Source organism: Monodelphis domestica, chromosome 5, assembly GCF_027887165.1.
Source record: "Monodelphis domestica isolate mMonDom1 chromosome 5, mMonDom1.pri, whole genome shotgun sequence".
Taxonomy (NCBI): Eukaryota; Metazoa; Chordata; class Mammalia; order Didelphimorphia; family Didelphidae; genus Monodelphis; species Monodelphis domestica.
The window spans coordinates 22,546,628-22,560,555 of NC_077231.1; the positions used below are offsets into that span (position 1 = coordinate 22,546,628).

General features: G+C 33.2%; 1 protein-coding gene across 11 annotated transcripts in view; it reads right to left on the reverse strand.

Moving 5' to 3' along the window:
* Positions 1-13,928, reverse strand: part of SLC16A7 (solute carrier family 16 member 7) — a 269,238-nt gene that overhangs the window by 104,042 nt on the left and 151,268 nt on the right. For all 11 annotated transcript variants that reach the window (XM_056797694.1, XM_056797697.1, XM_056797695.1 and 8 more), the window contains one exon: positions 897-1,142. In XM_056797694.1, the coding sequence (XP_056653672.1) occupies positions 897-1,113 (217 nt within the window). In that variant the 5' untranslated portion in view covers positions 1,114-1,142. The remainder of the gene's footprint in view (positions 1-896; positions 1,143-13,928) is intronic.

Here is a 13,928-nt window from a genome sequence, read left to right on the forward strand (position 1 = left end):
TATTTATTATTTTACATCTTTAAGGCATTTTGATTCCATGAAATCATGGTGGTTAAGAGAAAGTAATGTAACAGTAGACTCATTCTAAGTGTCCTTTATAATTCTATGTTTTGTTCTTTCGATATGCTCAGAGGTATGTGCAATAGCCCTTCACACATATATAAACATCTATATCACATAATGGATTCATTTTGTGCAATGGAATATGGTAACATGGTTTATATGCTCCTATTTTGGAAAGGGAAGCCTTAGATAATAAGATTTTTAGAAGCAAATGATATGCAAAATCATATCAATTACAAAAATGAGAATGGGGCACATCAGTAAAGACTAAAACTCCAGTTTTATTATTCATAACAAAGAAGGTTATATGCCTGGTAAGTTGGCCAAAATCTATGAAGTCCTTTTTTTTTTTTTGCTTGTGTTGTTTTTTTGTGTGAGTTTTTTTTCCCCCAAACAAATACTTTCCAAACTGACTATTGTTAAAAAAAAAAAACACTAAGATTGAACAGTTAATATCATTTTGTTGTTGTTTAGTCATTCAGTCCTTTACAACTTTTTGTGACCTTGTGGGCTATCGAGATTTTCTTGGCAAATATATTGATGTGGTTTGTCATTCCCTTTTCCAGTTTTATGCAGGCATGCCCAGAGTCACACAGCCAATAAGTGTCTGAAGTTAGAGCTGAACTCTGGTCTTTCTGATTCCAGGCTCAGTGCTCTATCCACTGTATCATGTAGCAGCCCTAATCATATTTAATTCCAATCAAATAAATTTGTTTTAAGAGAGCACAAAATTACAACAAATTATTTTAAGAAAATTAGATGTTACAAGGCATCCAGTGTGGCATAGAGATTACTTCTTGACCAAGAAGGGTATTTGTTCCAAAGAGCCTTACCTCCTGCATACATAACAGCAAGCATAATTGATGATATCCATGCTATCTCACTGTAGGTAGTGTGGAATATCTCCTGAATTTCCTTGAAGAATACTGTGATGGCTTTGGGAAATGCATAGGAAAATCCAATGGAAATGAAAGCTCCAAGGACCACAACCCAGCCCCATCCTCCATCTGGGGGTGGATACTGAGGTGGACCACTTGCTGCTGGTGGCATTTCGGTGTCCTTTTCTGAGATTCAAATAGCTGTAAAACATCAACAATAATTTTTAATGAATAAGAAGTAATATCTCAAAATTATCTTTCAATTCCCCATAGCTCTTTTATTAGAATGACAATATGACAAAAATAGCATTATCTAATTATAAACTTAATATGGTTTGGCCTGGATGCTCTGCTCTTAGAATAGATAAAAACTTTTAAAAAGTTACCAGAAATGGTACACCACAAACTTACTTAAGTATTATGCTTTGGCATGTGATAAACTAATAAAATTTAAATGATTCAAGTTACATTTTTAAAAAATGAATTACTTAAAATTAAGAATTAATATCTGAATCAAGGTAGTAGTTACAAAACTTAGACTCTCTTGACCCTAAGTATGTATATACAAAGCAAATGGAGGTACTCATTTTAAAGCATATTTTCCCATTTTAAATTTTATATTTTTACAAGTTTTGGGAAAAGCGCCAAAAAAGCACAATGCAACATTGATGAATTATACATTATTAAATACTTCCCCAAACTGAAATCCCTCCTATTTTTATTAAATGATTATGTCTAATCATTTCAGACTAAAGCTATTACCCTGATCTATATTTTAGAAGTTTATGGTTCCATGAAATTAAGTAAATTTTAATACACTTTCAAACTTAGCATTAGCTGCTCATTTTATGAATGATGAGTAATCTAATATATTAAATCCTTCAAGTCATGGGGTAAAATGATTTTGTCAATACACCCATGAGTGCTCAATCTCAGTTTTATTTGTTATATGAATATATTGAAAAAAACATTCCTCTGCAGTAGAGGCATGTAGAGCCCCAGAATCTCCCAAGAGGATAGATTTTATTATTATCAATAGATGTGATTTTAAGGTACTACATTGTAAACAACAATTAATAAAACAAAATCAGGAATGATCATTTTTTCTTGGAATTGCCTTTAACTTGCAAATGCTGGTGGAGTCCCACACAATTTTTCTTTCCATTCCATTTGTGTAGATTTCTCAATGGGAATGTTAATATTAGTGGCAGGAAAAAAGAGAACGCTTTTACTGCAAGATAATGCTTCAAATGTGTCAATGCCAATTTATTTTGTCAGAGTTTGTCTTTAGAGGCCTAACAGTAAAGCCAAACAAATGGCTATAATAATATAAACAAGGAGACTTTTTGTTCTTGTTATACATATAAATATGTCCAAAGTATTTGCAGTAATCTTCAAATCACCCTGTGGGATATGGGGTCAAATATTATTTTCCACATAACAGTTTGCTTATTTGCCAAATGATGAAACATGAAAGTAGCTTCTTCCATAGCACAAGATAGGAAAGTAAACATAATTCCTGCAGAAGCTTTTTAAAGGAGCTGTGTTTCCACAAAGAATTATTATAGCAAATTACAATTATGGCAGCAACTACAGTAATATTTATGATTCATATAGCTTTTAACTAGGAAATTTAAAATCACTCAATGTAAAGTATTTCAATGATTTATGGAGAGTAGGCAATGATTATTTTACAAATAGAGATATTGAGATTTTAAAAGACCTTATTTGTATTCAAAAAAATTTCATGTGCCTGAGAAAATAGAGTATTATACATATATTAAGCTTGAAACCTTTGGGATGAAAATAGTTAACACTGTTGACCAATTTTCTTTAGAACCAATCTCTCTTTCCATATTTGTGGGCATCACTTTGTCTTGGTTCTCTTTCTATAAATTTACCTGTTTAATTTTTTCCCACTTAACTTGTTTTTGTTCCTTTACTATCCTCCTTAAGGGGGACATTTCTCAAAGCTCTCCCTTCTGACTCTTTTCTTCCCTTTATATTTCCCATCATAAATATCTCACTCATTCACAAGATTTCAAGTGAAGATGACTTTAATTTTGAACCATAAGCTCAGAATCAGTCACCAACCATCTACAGTATACATAACAACCCTTGATATCATGAGAACACATTATTTGTACAGGATTGCATGTCCTTAAGATCCACTTATTTTGTATATGTTATATATTCTGAATGGAATATGATCTCTTTAAATATGAGTACTGTTTTTGTCATTGTCTTTGTGACCTTCTTACCTAATATGGTGTTTTAGATATTTGTTGTTGATGTTGTTGAGGTGTTTCAGTTGTATCTCCATTTGGGGTTTCTTAGCAAAGATAATGGAGTGGTTTGGTATTTTTTCTCCAACATTTTACATTTTACTGATAAGAAAACTGAAGCAAACAAAGTTAAGTGGCTTGCCCAGTGTCACACAACTAGTTTCTGAGAACAGATTTAAACACTCAGGTCTTCTTTGAGGTCCAGTGCCCTATTCACTATGCCATCTAGCTGCCCTATTTTAGATATAGTAGATAGTAGAGGTGTATGTATATATACATATATATACATACATGCACACACACAAATATATATCTATATATATGTATATAGATATGCAATCAACCTCTTTATAAACACTCCTTTTAATCATGCATTTTAAGGGAAATAGCTGATTATTCTTGTGGTCTGTTTATAGTCAGTAAGAAGAAAGTTTTTTTCAAGGCAGAGTTAATTTTCCTTGCTGAAAATGGTAAGTGCCATTCTTGTTATCTGACTTGAGAGGAGGTATTAAAACTGCAGAATCACATTGCCTCTTTCCTTCTCTTCTCTGTGCCCAACTAAAGAAAAAGTGCTTCTATTCATTCCCAAATTATTTTAAGAGGCTAATTCAAAAAATATACTATTGTCTTTTCAAACTCTCTAGGTGTAGAACAGAGACTTGGTAAATCAGTTAAAGGAGAAGGGTAAAATCAATGGAAGAAAGTCCATTGCAAGATGCAGGCCACTGTCTAATACAAATACATGGAGAAAATAGTTTGGACTACTTGTTCCAATCTAAGAGGAAGGAAGGAAGGAAGGAAGGAAGGAAGGAAGGAAGGAAGGAAGGAAGGAAGGAAGGAAGGAAGGAAGGAAGGAAGGAAGGAAGGAAGGAAGGAAGGAAGGAAGGAAGGAAGGAAGAAAGAAAGAAAGAAAGAAAGAAAGAAAGAAAGAAAGAAAGAAAGAAAGAAAGAAAGAAAGAAAGAAAGAAAGAAAGAAAGAAAGAAAGAAAGAAAGAAAGAAAGAAAGAAAGAAAGAAAGAAAGAAAGAAAGAAAGAAAGAAAGAAAGAAAGAAAGAAAGAAAGAAAGAAAAAAGAGAAAGAAAGAAAGAAGGAAGAAAAAAGAAAAGAAAAAAATAGAATAGAAAAGAATAGAAACTAACTACTTATTATACATTGTACTTGGTTAGGCATTATAGAAATTGGGTCAAATAGACATAGAATAGACCTTAATCCAGAAGTCAAAAGTACCAAGATTTTCTGAAATATTTAAGAAATCACCATTAGAAGAAAAAAAATAAGAAAAACAAGAACATTGTTACAGATTTTCTCTAACTGAAAGCACAGGTGGCACAGTGTTTTCTGCACTTGAGAACTTCCTTCTAGGCGACTTGTGACATCCTTTGTGCTTTGAAATGTCTATGCAAGAGCGGAAGTAGCATTACCTCTGTGCCCACACTTTCTTGGCATGGTCAAAGAAGAGGGATAAATAAGGAAGAAAATAGAGTTGATTGACTTTTCAAGCTATCTCTGTGAATAACCAGTATGTACTAAATGAAAAAGGATAAAATGGTTCTAAGGGGAAAATAACACATTTCCACATTTCTAAGGAGAATAAGGCAATCTATAAAAGTTACAAAACAGAAAAACAAGGATTAACAAATGTATCTGTAGCACTTTATTTAAGGGGCATTATGGAGCTACTTAGCATTCTCTAAAATGAAAATGACTTACTTTAAGATTTATTCTGTTAATAAAATTGGAGAGAAATTTATTAGCCTATATAGAACAACAACAAATGATTAGCTAAGAAGTCACAGCTTGAAATTCTCGGAAAACTGAATTTCTCATATTTAAACTGTAAATATTTAGGTACCTATTTTAAGTCAAATGAGTCATTGGTGTCTAATTTCCTAGAAGTGAGAAAATAGCTTGCAGTGTTCATACTTATTGTTGTTTGTTAAGTCCATGATATGCAAAAATTAAAATAAAAAACAAGTTAAGTTCCTGTTTGTGGGAGTGTATTTGGAAGCCAGAACTTATCCCTACTGAATGCTATAAAAAGTAAAAAGGAAGTTGTCTCCAGCAACAAGGTCAAATGAATATCTGTAAGTAGAGACAAATGGTGTCTCCTGGTATCATATGCTGCAGATTCCAGTCAGTCACGATCTGTCTGGTAGAAATGCTTTTTGCCAAATGCATCATTAATATTCTGTAATTGCCAACTGCCAGAATCAACCATTAATACAAAAGCATGTAAAGAAAAATTGTGAAGAGGTTTTTATATCTTCCTCGTGTTTACAGAGCCTCCATTTTTGTTCCCAGAAAACAGAATAGAAAATTATTATTTTTTAAAGGCAAATTTGTTTGGCCTTTGCCCTCAATATGCAAAGTAGCTACATCACTTAATGAATAGTCAGCAGATAGAGAATGAAGTATGAATATGAAAAATGCATCATTAATTTAGGAAAAAAGAATAAGGGAGGGACAAGGGTGTGTGTTGACTATATAGGCTAAGCTGAAAAATACCTCTCTTTTTTAGAAAATTATTTTTTACATACAGGTATTATATTTCTAACTATCCAAACTTCTGATTGCTTGTGGCTAAAAACAATGTTATGTCTTTCCAGAAATGTGCTGGTGAAACTTTAAAGGATATTAATGTGTTCTATGAGTTTTTATTGTGTGATCACGGTATAAACAGTTATTTGAGGTTTATATTCCTCATTTGACAATTTTTATCTGTAACCACAAAGGAAAAAAAAACTGTCTTTTGTTACTGATCCATGAATTTAAACTAAAATTTAATATTCTCTTTATGATTTCTATTATAGTGAACACTTAGAAATGCCATCTGGTTTATTTTCTGACCACTACCCACCAAAAAGATAACATAACTAAAGAATTTTCAATACAAGGTTTCAAAATATGCTATAAATATTCATATTTAAGCACAGTGGCAATCTTGTTTCATATTGTTACTGTTTTCATTTTACAGATAGGAAACTAAGGCCATAGCAAGGTTAAGTGATTTATTTAGGTTCACATAATGAATTAATGGCAACACTGGAAATAAACCCTATGAATTTGAATTCTCTGAGCCATTAAAGTCTGCCCTGGCTTTTCTCTTTGCCTTTACTGGATTACTTTAAAGCTTCAGAGTCCTTTTAAACACTGAACTAGATTCTTCTATTTTGAAGACTGAAAAGTGAGAAGAACTGGGGGAGAGTATAAAACTGATTTTTTTTCATATTAAAGTCCTAAAATCTTTTATGTCTTTTTCTATATCTCTTCCATACCATAGGGGAAATATACATGCCTATACTGCTGTTGTAATCACTATTATTACCTGACATTTATATAACACTTTAAACCTTTAGACAATTTTTCCACTTAAAGATAGCCATATTCATCTAGGTGGTGCAGTGGATAGAGTGCCAGACCTGGAGTCAGGACAGCTTATCTTTTTAAGTTTAAATATGGCCTCAGACATTTATTAGCTGTGTGACCCTGAGCAACTCACTCAGTCCTCTTTGGCTCAGTTTCCTCATCTGTAGAATGAGCTAGAGAAGGAATTGCACATTGCAAACCACTCCCATATCTCTACCAAGAAAACCCAGACTGGGGTCATAAAGAGTCATACACAATTGAAAAACAAAAGAATGAATTCTAAGAAATATCTATGAGTAATGAACAAATGCTTTTTAATGGAATTTTAAAATCCAAGGAAAATATCACTGAGCTCTTCTATCCCATAAAGCATTTCACAAGAAGGGATATGAAGAAAGGGTTGATTTGGGAAATGTAGACTCTAGTAAGAGATAGTGGAAGAAAACATGGACAGTGTTGTGCCCCTAGATTCTGGGAACTAACCAGAAGATGAATATAAGCTAAATTTAGCTAGAACACAGTTTCTTCAGAAACCAAAGACCTGGCCAAAGTTCTACCTGGTAGGTGACCATGAAAGGAAATTGGTCATGCCTGATAAAACAGGGATTTGAGAATGTCCCAAGAGAACAGAATAAGGCCAGGATGATTTGGGGTCAGGCAAACTCTAGAGCCTAGTCCTGAATCCTCAGATTTCCTATATGTGACTGTCTCAAGTCTTGTAAATGGAGGGATACTGTAGACCCTGACAGTGGGTCAGATTAGGTACTTTGGAACACAATATGAAACAATTTGTACAAATCCCATTCCTAGTCCAGGACCAAACTGTGATCCTAGGTCAGGATTATAGAAAAAGACAGAGCTTGACCCAAAGCAGCCTCACACTAAAAGACAGCAGTGCAGCTATTTCTAGACAGACAAAATCACACAAGACATGGTTTAAAAATAAAGGAAATCTTTCAATAGCATATGTCCAATGGCCAAAGAAAATGTTACAACAAAAATAACTTAACCTATAAAAATTGAGTATAATTCTTTAGGGGGAAAATGGGTCATATATATGTACATATATACACGCATATAAATATATATATATACACATATATGTACATACACACTTTCTTGTGAGAGAAAAACAAAATAGTATGGGAATGCTAAAACAATCTTTGAATAAAAAAACTTAGAAATGTAAATATATTCAAGCAATCTGAAAGGTCTAAGTGATTAATAAAATTTTTGTATCCTATTGGAGCAAAAAAGTATTGACCAGAGGTGTACCATAGCCAGCTTAAAGATATTTGTAGCTGTCCATTGTTGAATTTTCATTATGAGTAGTTATACCTCAGAAATTGGCCATCACTATAAATCAATTTGTTACTGTTTTATTGATTTTTTTGTTTGTGTTAATAATGCAGATTAAACTTAAAACATAAGTGAATATGCTTGTATTTCTATCTATATAGAGATCTGGATCTCTGTAGCTCTATAGAAATATAGACATAACTATAGAGATGTATCTACTACGTGCCACACATTGTATTAAATGGTTTAAAAGCAACTTGACTGACAGGACCCAACAGTGAAATGATCTTTAAGGAGATAACCCAACAGAGTAAGAAATCAGCTTGCAATCAGCTTTGGTACACAGAGAAATGAACCAGATAGGGCCTCTATAAAGGGAAAAAAAAATTACTTTTAGGCCCTAGAGGTAGCTTTTAATCCCATATGTTTCCTGTATATATGCTTTTGTCATTTAAGTGTGAGCCCACTCTCTCAAGGGACAGAGTGCAATCTCTGGTTTGAAGGTGTATTTTATAACATCTGTCCTTGCTATAACTTCTCAGTAAATATCTGTTTGTAAAGGTTAATATCAACTGCTTCATTAAAAAAGGGGCACACTAAATGGTGATGCATGAACAACAGTATTAAAAGCCTTTAGGATTACCTATAGGAGTCTAAAGGAATAATAATTCAGTGCCCTTAGAATTTTCTTAGAACCTAAAAGAGTGATGGAATTATATCCAGAGTTATAAAACTGTGTATAGATTTAGACCTAGCAGTACCACGTTAGGTCTGTTTCCCAAGATGATAAAGGAAAAAGGAAGAAAGCATCTATATTCTAAAACATAGAAAACAGCTCTCTTTGGGCTGGCAAAGAACTAGAAAGTGAGCAGCTCTCCATCAAGTGAGTACGTTGTGGTATATGATGGCAAAAGAATATTACTGTGCTGTAAGAAATAATGAGCAGATTGGTTTGAGAAAAAAAAAAGCATGTAAAGACTTGAATGAAATGATGCAGAGTGAAATAAACAGAACCAAGAGAAGGTTGTATACAAGTTGTAAATAGGATCATTCAAATCAACTACAAAGGACATATGAATGAAAATGCTATTCATCTCCAGAGAAAAAACTGATCTATGGAAGTATGTATTCTATGTTTTTACATATATATTTATATAAAATGTTTGCCTTCAATAATGAGGGATTTGGAGTGAAGTAGGGTGACAACTCAGACCTCAAAACGTACCAAAAATAAAAGGAAAAAATCCACAATGTTAAAAAAGTTAATATGAATTTGCTAACATTGAAATTCATCTGCAATTGATTAATCACAATAACATCTATGTAAACTAAAATAATTAACACGTATAAGTAATATTTTACTTATGAGGATTATAAAAAGTAGAGCAAATTCAGGACCTGCTTTTGCTTTCTCCTGTGACAATGGATGCTATTTATTCCTTTGAGCCATAGCAACCTCAACTAGAAAATAAAGATAGTATCTGTATTATCTAGCTCACATGAGGGTTATCAGGTTAACATGAGATAATAAATATAAAGTTCTTTAAAAAATTTTATGTGCTGTGTAAATTCAAGCTATCAACTTTACTATTAACTTTGTTACATTGAGTCTGGCTGCCTATTTTATTGAAGTTAGAGATGAAGATAATGGTGATTAGAAACTGAGAACACTTCTAAATAACTTTAGGGACCATACTATTGGTATCATACATTCATACATTGGAATTCATTAGTTTTAACTTGCAGTTCTTAACTTTGCTGCCTGGAATTCTTTGGGAATCTAGTGAAACCTATGAATCTTTTATTTGAATATTTTTCAAGTGCATAAAGTACATAGAAATACAAAGGAAATAAATTATTTTGACATATGCATGAGTATTTCAACATATATAATATGCATTCTGTATATATTTCATGTAAATGTGTATGTGTACATACTTATATACACATAAATGTATGTGTATACACATATGAAACAGACCCTAGTTTGTAAAAAAGGGGTTTTACCTCATTTATTTCCTTCTGATGATATATATCTCATGAAGAACTTTGAGTCAAGCATGCTTGGTGTAGGGAAAGGCATTCCTCTTAGGGTAGAATATGTTATTCGAGGACTTCCTCTCTCTGAGAATTGTTTAAACCCAACTGGGACCTGGACTTAAGGCTTGTTTAGTGCATTATTCCTATTGATGTTTACAATCTTCATTAAAATTTAAAAATTATTCCAGGAAATCTTTCATTGGAGTAACAAAATATTATAGCTGAACTTTGCTTCACACAATAACATGCCATTAAAAAAATGTGTTCTTCTATAGGGATTTGGGGGATAATGTCAAATCATAGCTTAAAAATAAGTAGAAAGTTTGCTACATTAAAGGAAACATGAAGTAGATTCTCATTGTCAGAGGAATTCCTTTTTAATTTGAACAATCTCTATATCATGTGTTTCATTAAATTCACCTATCAGATCAACCCTGAAAGTCTTTCAATTATTCAAGAAAATATAGGGTAAATTGTATATATTTAAATAAAAGTGATTAAGTAAACTTTATATTTTGCTTAAATTTAATAAAATTAGATCATCGTTCAGACTTTTAAAAATTACTGCTGAGAGGATGTCACCTTTATCTCAGTATACTATTTGGTATAACTTTCCCTTCTGTTCTACTGCGTTTCCTTAAAATGTCATCATCATCATCATTGTCACTTGTATGTAGCACTTTAGAAACACTTTGAAAATAAGGTGTATTATATATCTATATCTATATATCTTATGTGACCTGCAATCCTAGGAGGTAGATGTTATTATTATACAATTTTGCATTTGATGAAACTAAATCTGAGGGAGGTCAAGTGACTTTCCCAAATTCACATGAAGCATCACTGAAATCTTTATAGTTCACAAATATCCTTTCCAATATGAAGAGGGGAACAGGGATGCAAGAAACAAACAAAAATATTTTTAATTTAGTAATTTAGAAAACCCTGTCTATAACCATATAACCCTTCAAACAACTTTTGTAACAGTGAGGCCTTGGGTGCAACAGTTTTGGTCAAATAGAAAAAAGATATAGAAAATGCCCTGAAGGGGAAAAACAGCTTCTTGAAAGACAAAATTGTCCCTTTGAAAAAAGAGGTTCAAAAATTCACTGAGCAAAAGAACTCTTTAAATGTAAAAATTGGCCAAATGGAAAAGGAGGTATAAAAGTTCACTCAAGAAAATCATGTCATAAAAATTAGATTTGGATAAGTGGAAGCTAATGACTCCAAGAGACATCAAAAACAATTAAAGTAAAAAGAATGAAAAAATAGAAGAATATTAAAAATATCTCATGGGAAAAACAACTGACATGGAAAGTATATCCAGGAGAGATAATTTAAGAATTATTGGATTTCTTAAAAGCCACAATAAAAAAAAAAGAGGTTAGATATCATCATTCAAGAAATCATCAAGTAAGACTTCCCTGATATTCTAGAACCAGAGGCCAAACAGAAATTGAATGAATGCACCAATCATCTCATGAAAGAGAACTAAAAAGAATAATGCCTAGGATTATTATTGCCAAACTCCAAAAATTTCCATGTAAAGGAAAAATTGTTGCAAGCAGCCAAAAAAAAAAAGCCCAATTCCAGTTTTGTAGAGCCACAATCTGGATAACATAAGACTTAGCAGCTTATACAATAAAGAATCAGAAGGCCTGAAATATGATATTACAGAAGGCAAAGGAGTTAGGACTTCAAATTACCCAGCAAAACTGAGTATACTCCTTCAGGGGAAAAGATGGGTATTCAATAAAATAGAGGAATTTCAAACATGCTTGAAGAAAAGACCAAAGCTGAATGGAAAATCTAACTCTCAAATATAAGACTCAAGAGGTTATAAAAAGATAGACAAGAAAGAGAAATCAAAAGACATTCAATAGGACTTCTGGGAAAGCATGGCGGCAGTCTATATGTGGGACGATTCCTCTCCTCTGACCCACTGATATAGACTACATCAAAAGACCTAAAAATTTTTTTCAAGAGAATGAAGGGATTCTACAGTAGGGAACAGCATTGAAGGTAAGTGGGATTTGGCTATTTCCGCTCTATAAGGGGGAGAAAAAGCTCCCACCCAAATGTGAGCTGATATACCCTCCCCCATCCCACCTACAGAGACAGAGTCAGAGCCAGCATGCGCCAGAATCAGCGAGGGAGAGTGGGGAACCTCTCGAGTAAGTAAGGGGCAACTATAGATCTTGGGAGCTGACTAAGACCACCAAGGACTTACCACTGAGAGCAGTTACACCCAAAACTGCAGAGGGAGGGGGAGCTCAGACTGTGGGAGCACCCGAGAAGGTAACACAGCGGCAGAGATTCGAGAGCTTGCATCAGGCAAAATCCTTGCTCCTTAACTACATACACGGAGAACCTGCCCAGCTCACGCAGATTTCTGACTAAAAAGTGAAGGTAAATCATCCATAGTGATGGCTAATTATGCACAGGATCCCCAAACTCCTTCCAAAAAAAGCAAACAAAAAAAAAAGGAGTGACCCTTGAAAATTTTTACGGAGGAAAAACTCAGGCTACAGAGGATATACAGGAGGAAATTCAAGCAAAAACAAAATCTTCTAAAAAAATGGAAATTGTCCAAAAGATCTGGAAGATTTTAAATTGGAACTTATAAAACATGGAAGACTTCAGGCAAGATAAGTGGGAAATGGTTCAAAAAGAAAATTAAAAAAAATTACAACACAAAACCAAAAAAAATAGCACAAAACCAAAAAATTATAGCCCCAAATCAAAAGGTTAAAGCAAAAAACCAAGCCTTAAGGACCAGAATTGAGCAACAAGAAACCAATGATCTTGCAAAACAGCAAGAATTACTAAATCAAAGACTGACAAAATAGAAGAAAATATAAAATATCTCACTGATAAGGTGACAGATCAGGAAAACAGAAGGAGAGACAATTTGAGAATCATTGGCCTACCTGAAAAGCCAGAAATAAACAGAAATCTTGACATCATACTACAAGAAATCGTCCAAGAAAATACCCTTGATGTTCTTGAACAAGGGGGAAAAATAGACATTGAAAGAGTTCATAGAATACCCGCTATACTAAATCCTCAAAAGACAACTCCAAGGAATGTAATTACCATATTCCAGAGCTTTCAAGCTAAGGAAAAAAATTCTATGAGAAGTCAAAAAGAGACAATTCAGATACTAAGGAGCACCAATCAGGATCACACAAGACTTGGCAGCTTCCACACTAAAGGACTACAAGGCCTGGAGCATGATATTCAGAAAGTCAAGAGAACTGGGTCTTCAACCAAGAATCACCAATCTAACAAAACTGACTATACACTTCCAGGGGAAAGTATGGACATTCAACAAAATAGAAGATTTCCAAGTATTTGTAAAGAAAAGGTCAGAAATAATTGGAAAGTTTGATATCCAAACACCAAGAGCAAGAGAAATATGAAAAGGTAAATAATAAAAAGAGGGAAAAGGAGAAAAATGTTTTTTTTGTATTCAAACTCTCTTCATTAAGGGCTACAATTACATCAAATCATATATATTAATATATGGGGAAAATGTTATTTGTAACTCTCAGAAACTGTATTCATTATAATAATAATTTGAAGAATCACTCATAAGAAAAGATTGGGGCATTAAGGGCTATAAGATGATATGCAAAAAAAGAACAAGGGTTGGGGGATTCAAAGAGGGTACCAAGAGATACTTGAAGAAATAAAATAAATAGAATAATTTTTTCACACAAATATACATATGGGAAGGGGAGGAAAAGAATACTCTTATAAGAAGGAGAGGAAGAGAGTGCTAATAGATAATACTTAAACCTTACTCTCAGTGAAATCAATTCTGAGAGGGAAGAGCATCTAGATCCATTAGGATCTTGAATTCTATCTTATACTAAAGGGTAAGGGAGAAGGTAAAACTAAGGGGGTTTGGGAGTAGGGAATACAAAAAGGGAGGGAAGGAGAGGGGGGGAGGGAAATTAACAGACCCTAAAAAAACAAGAAGGGAACAAAAAGG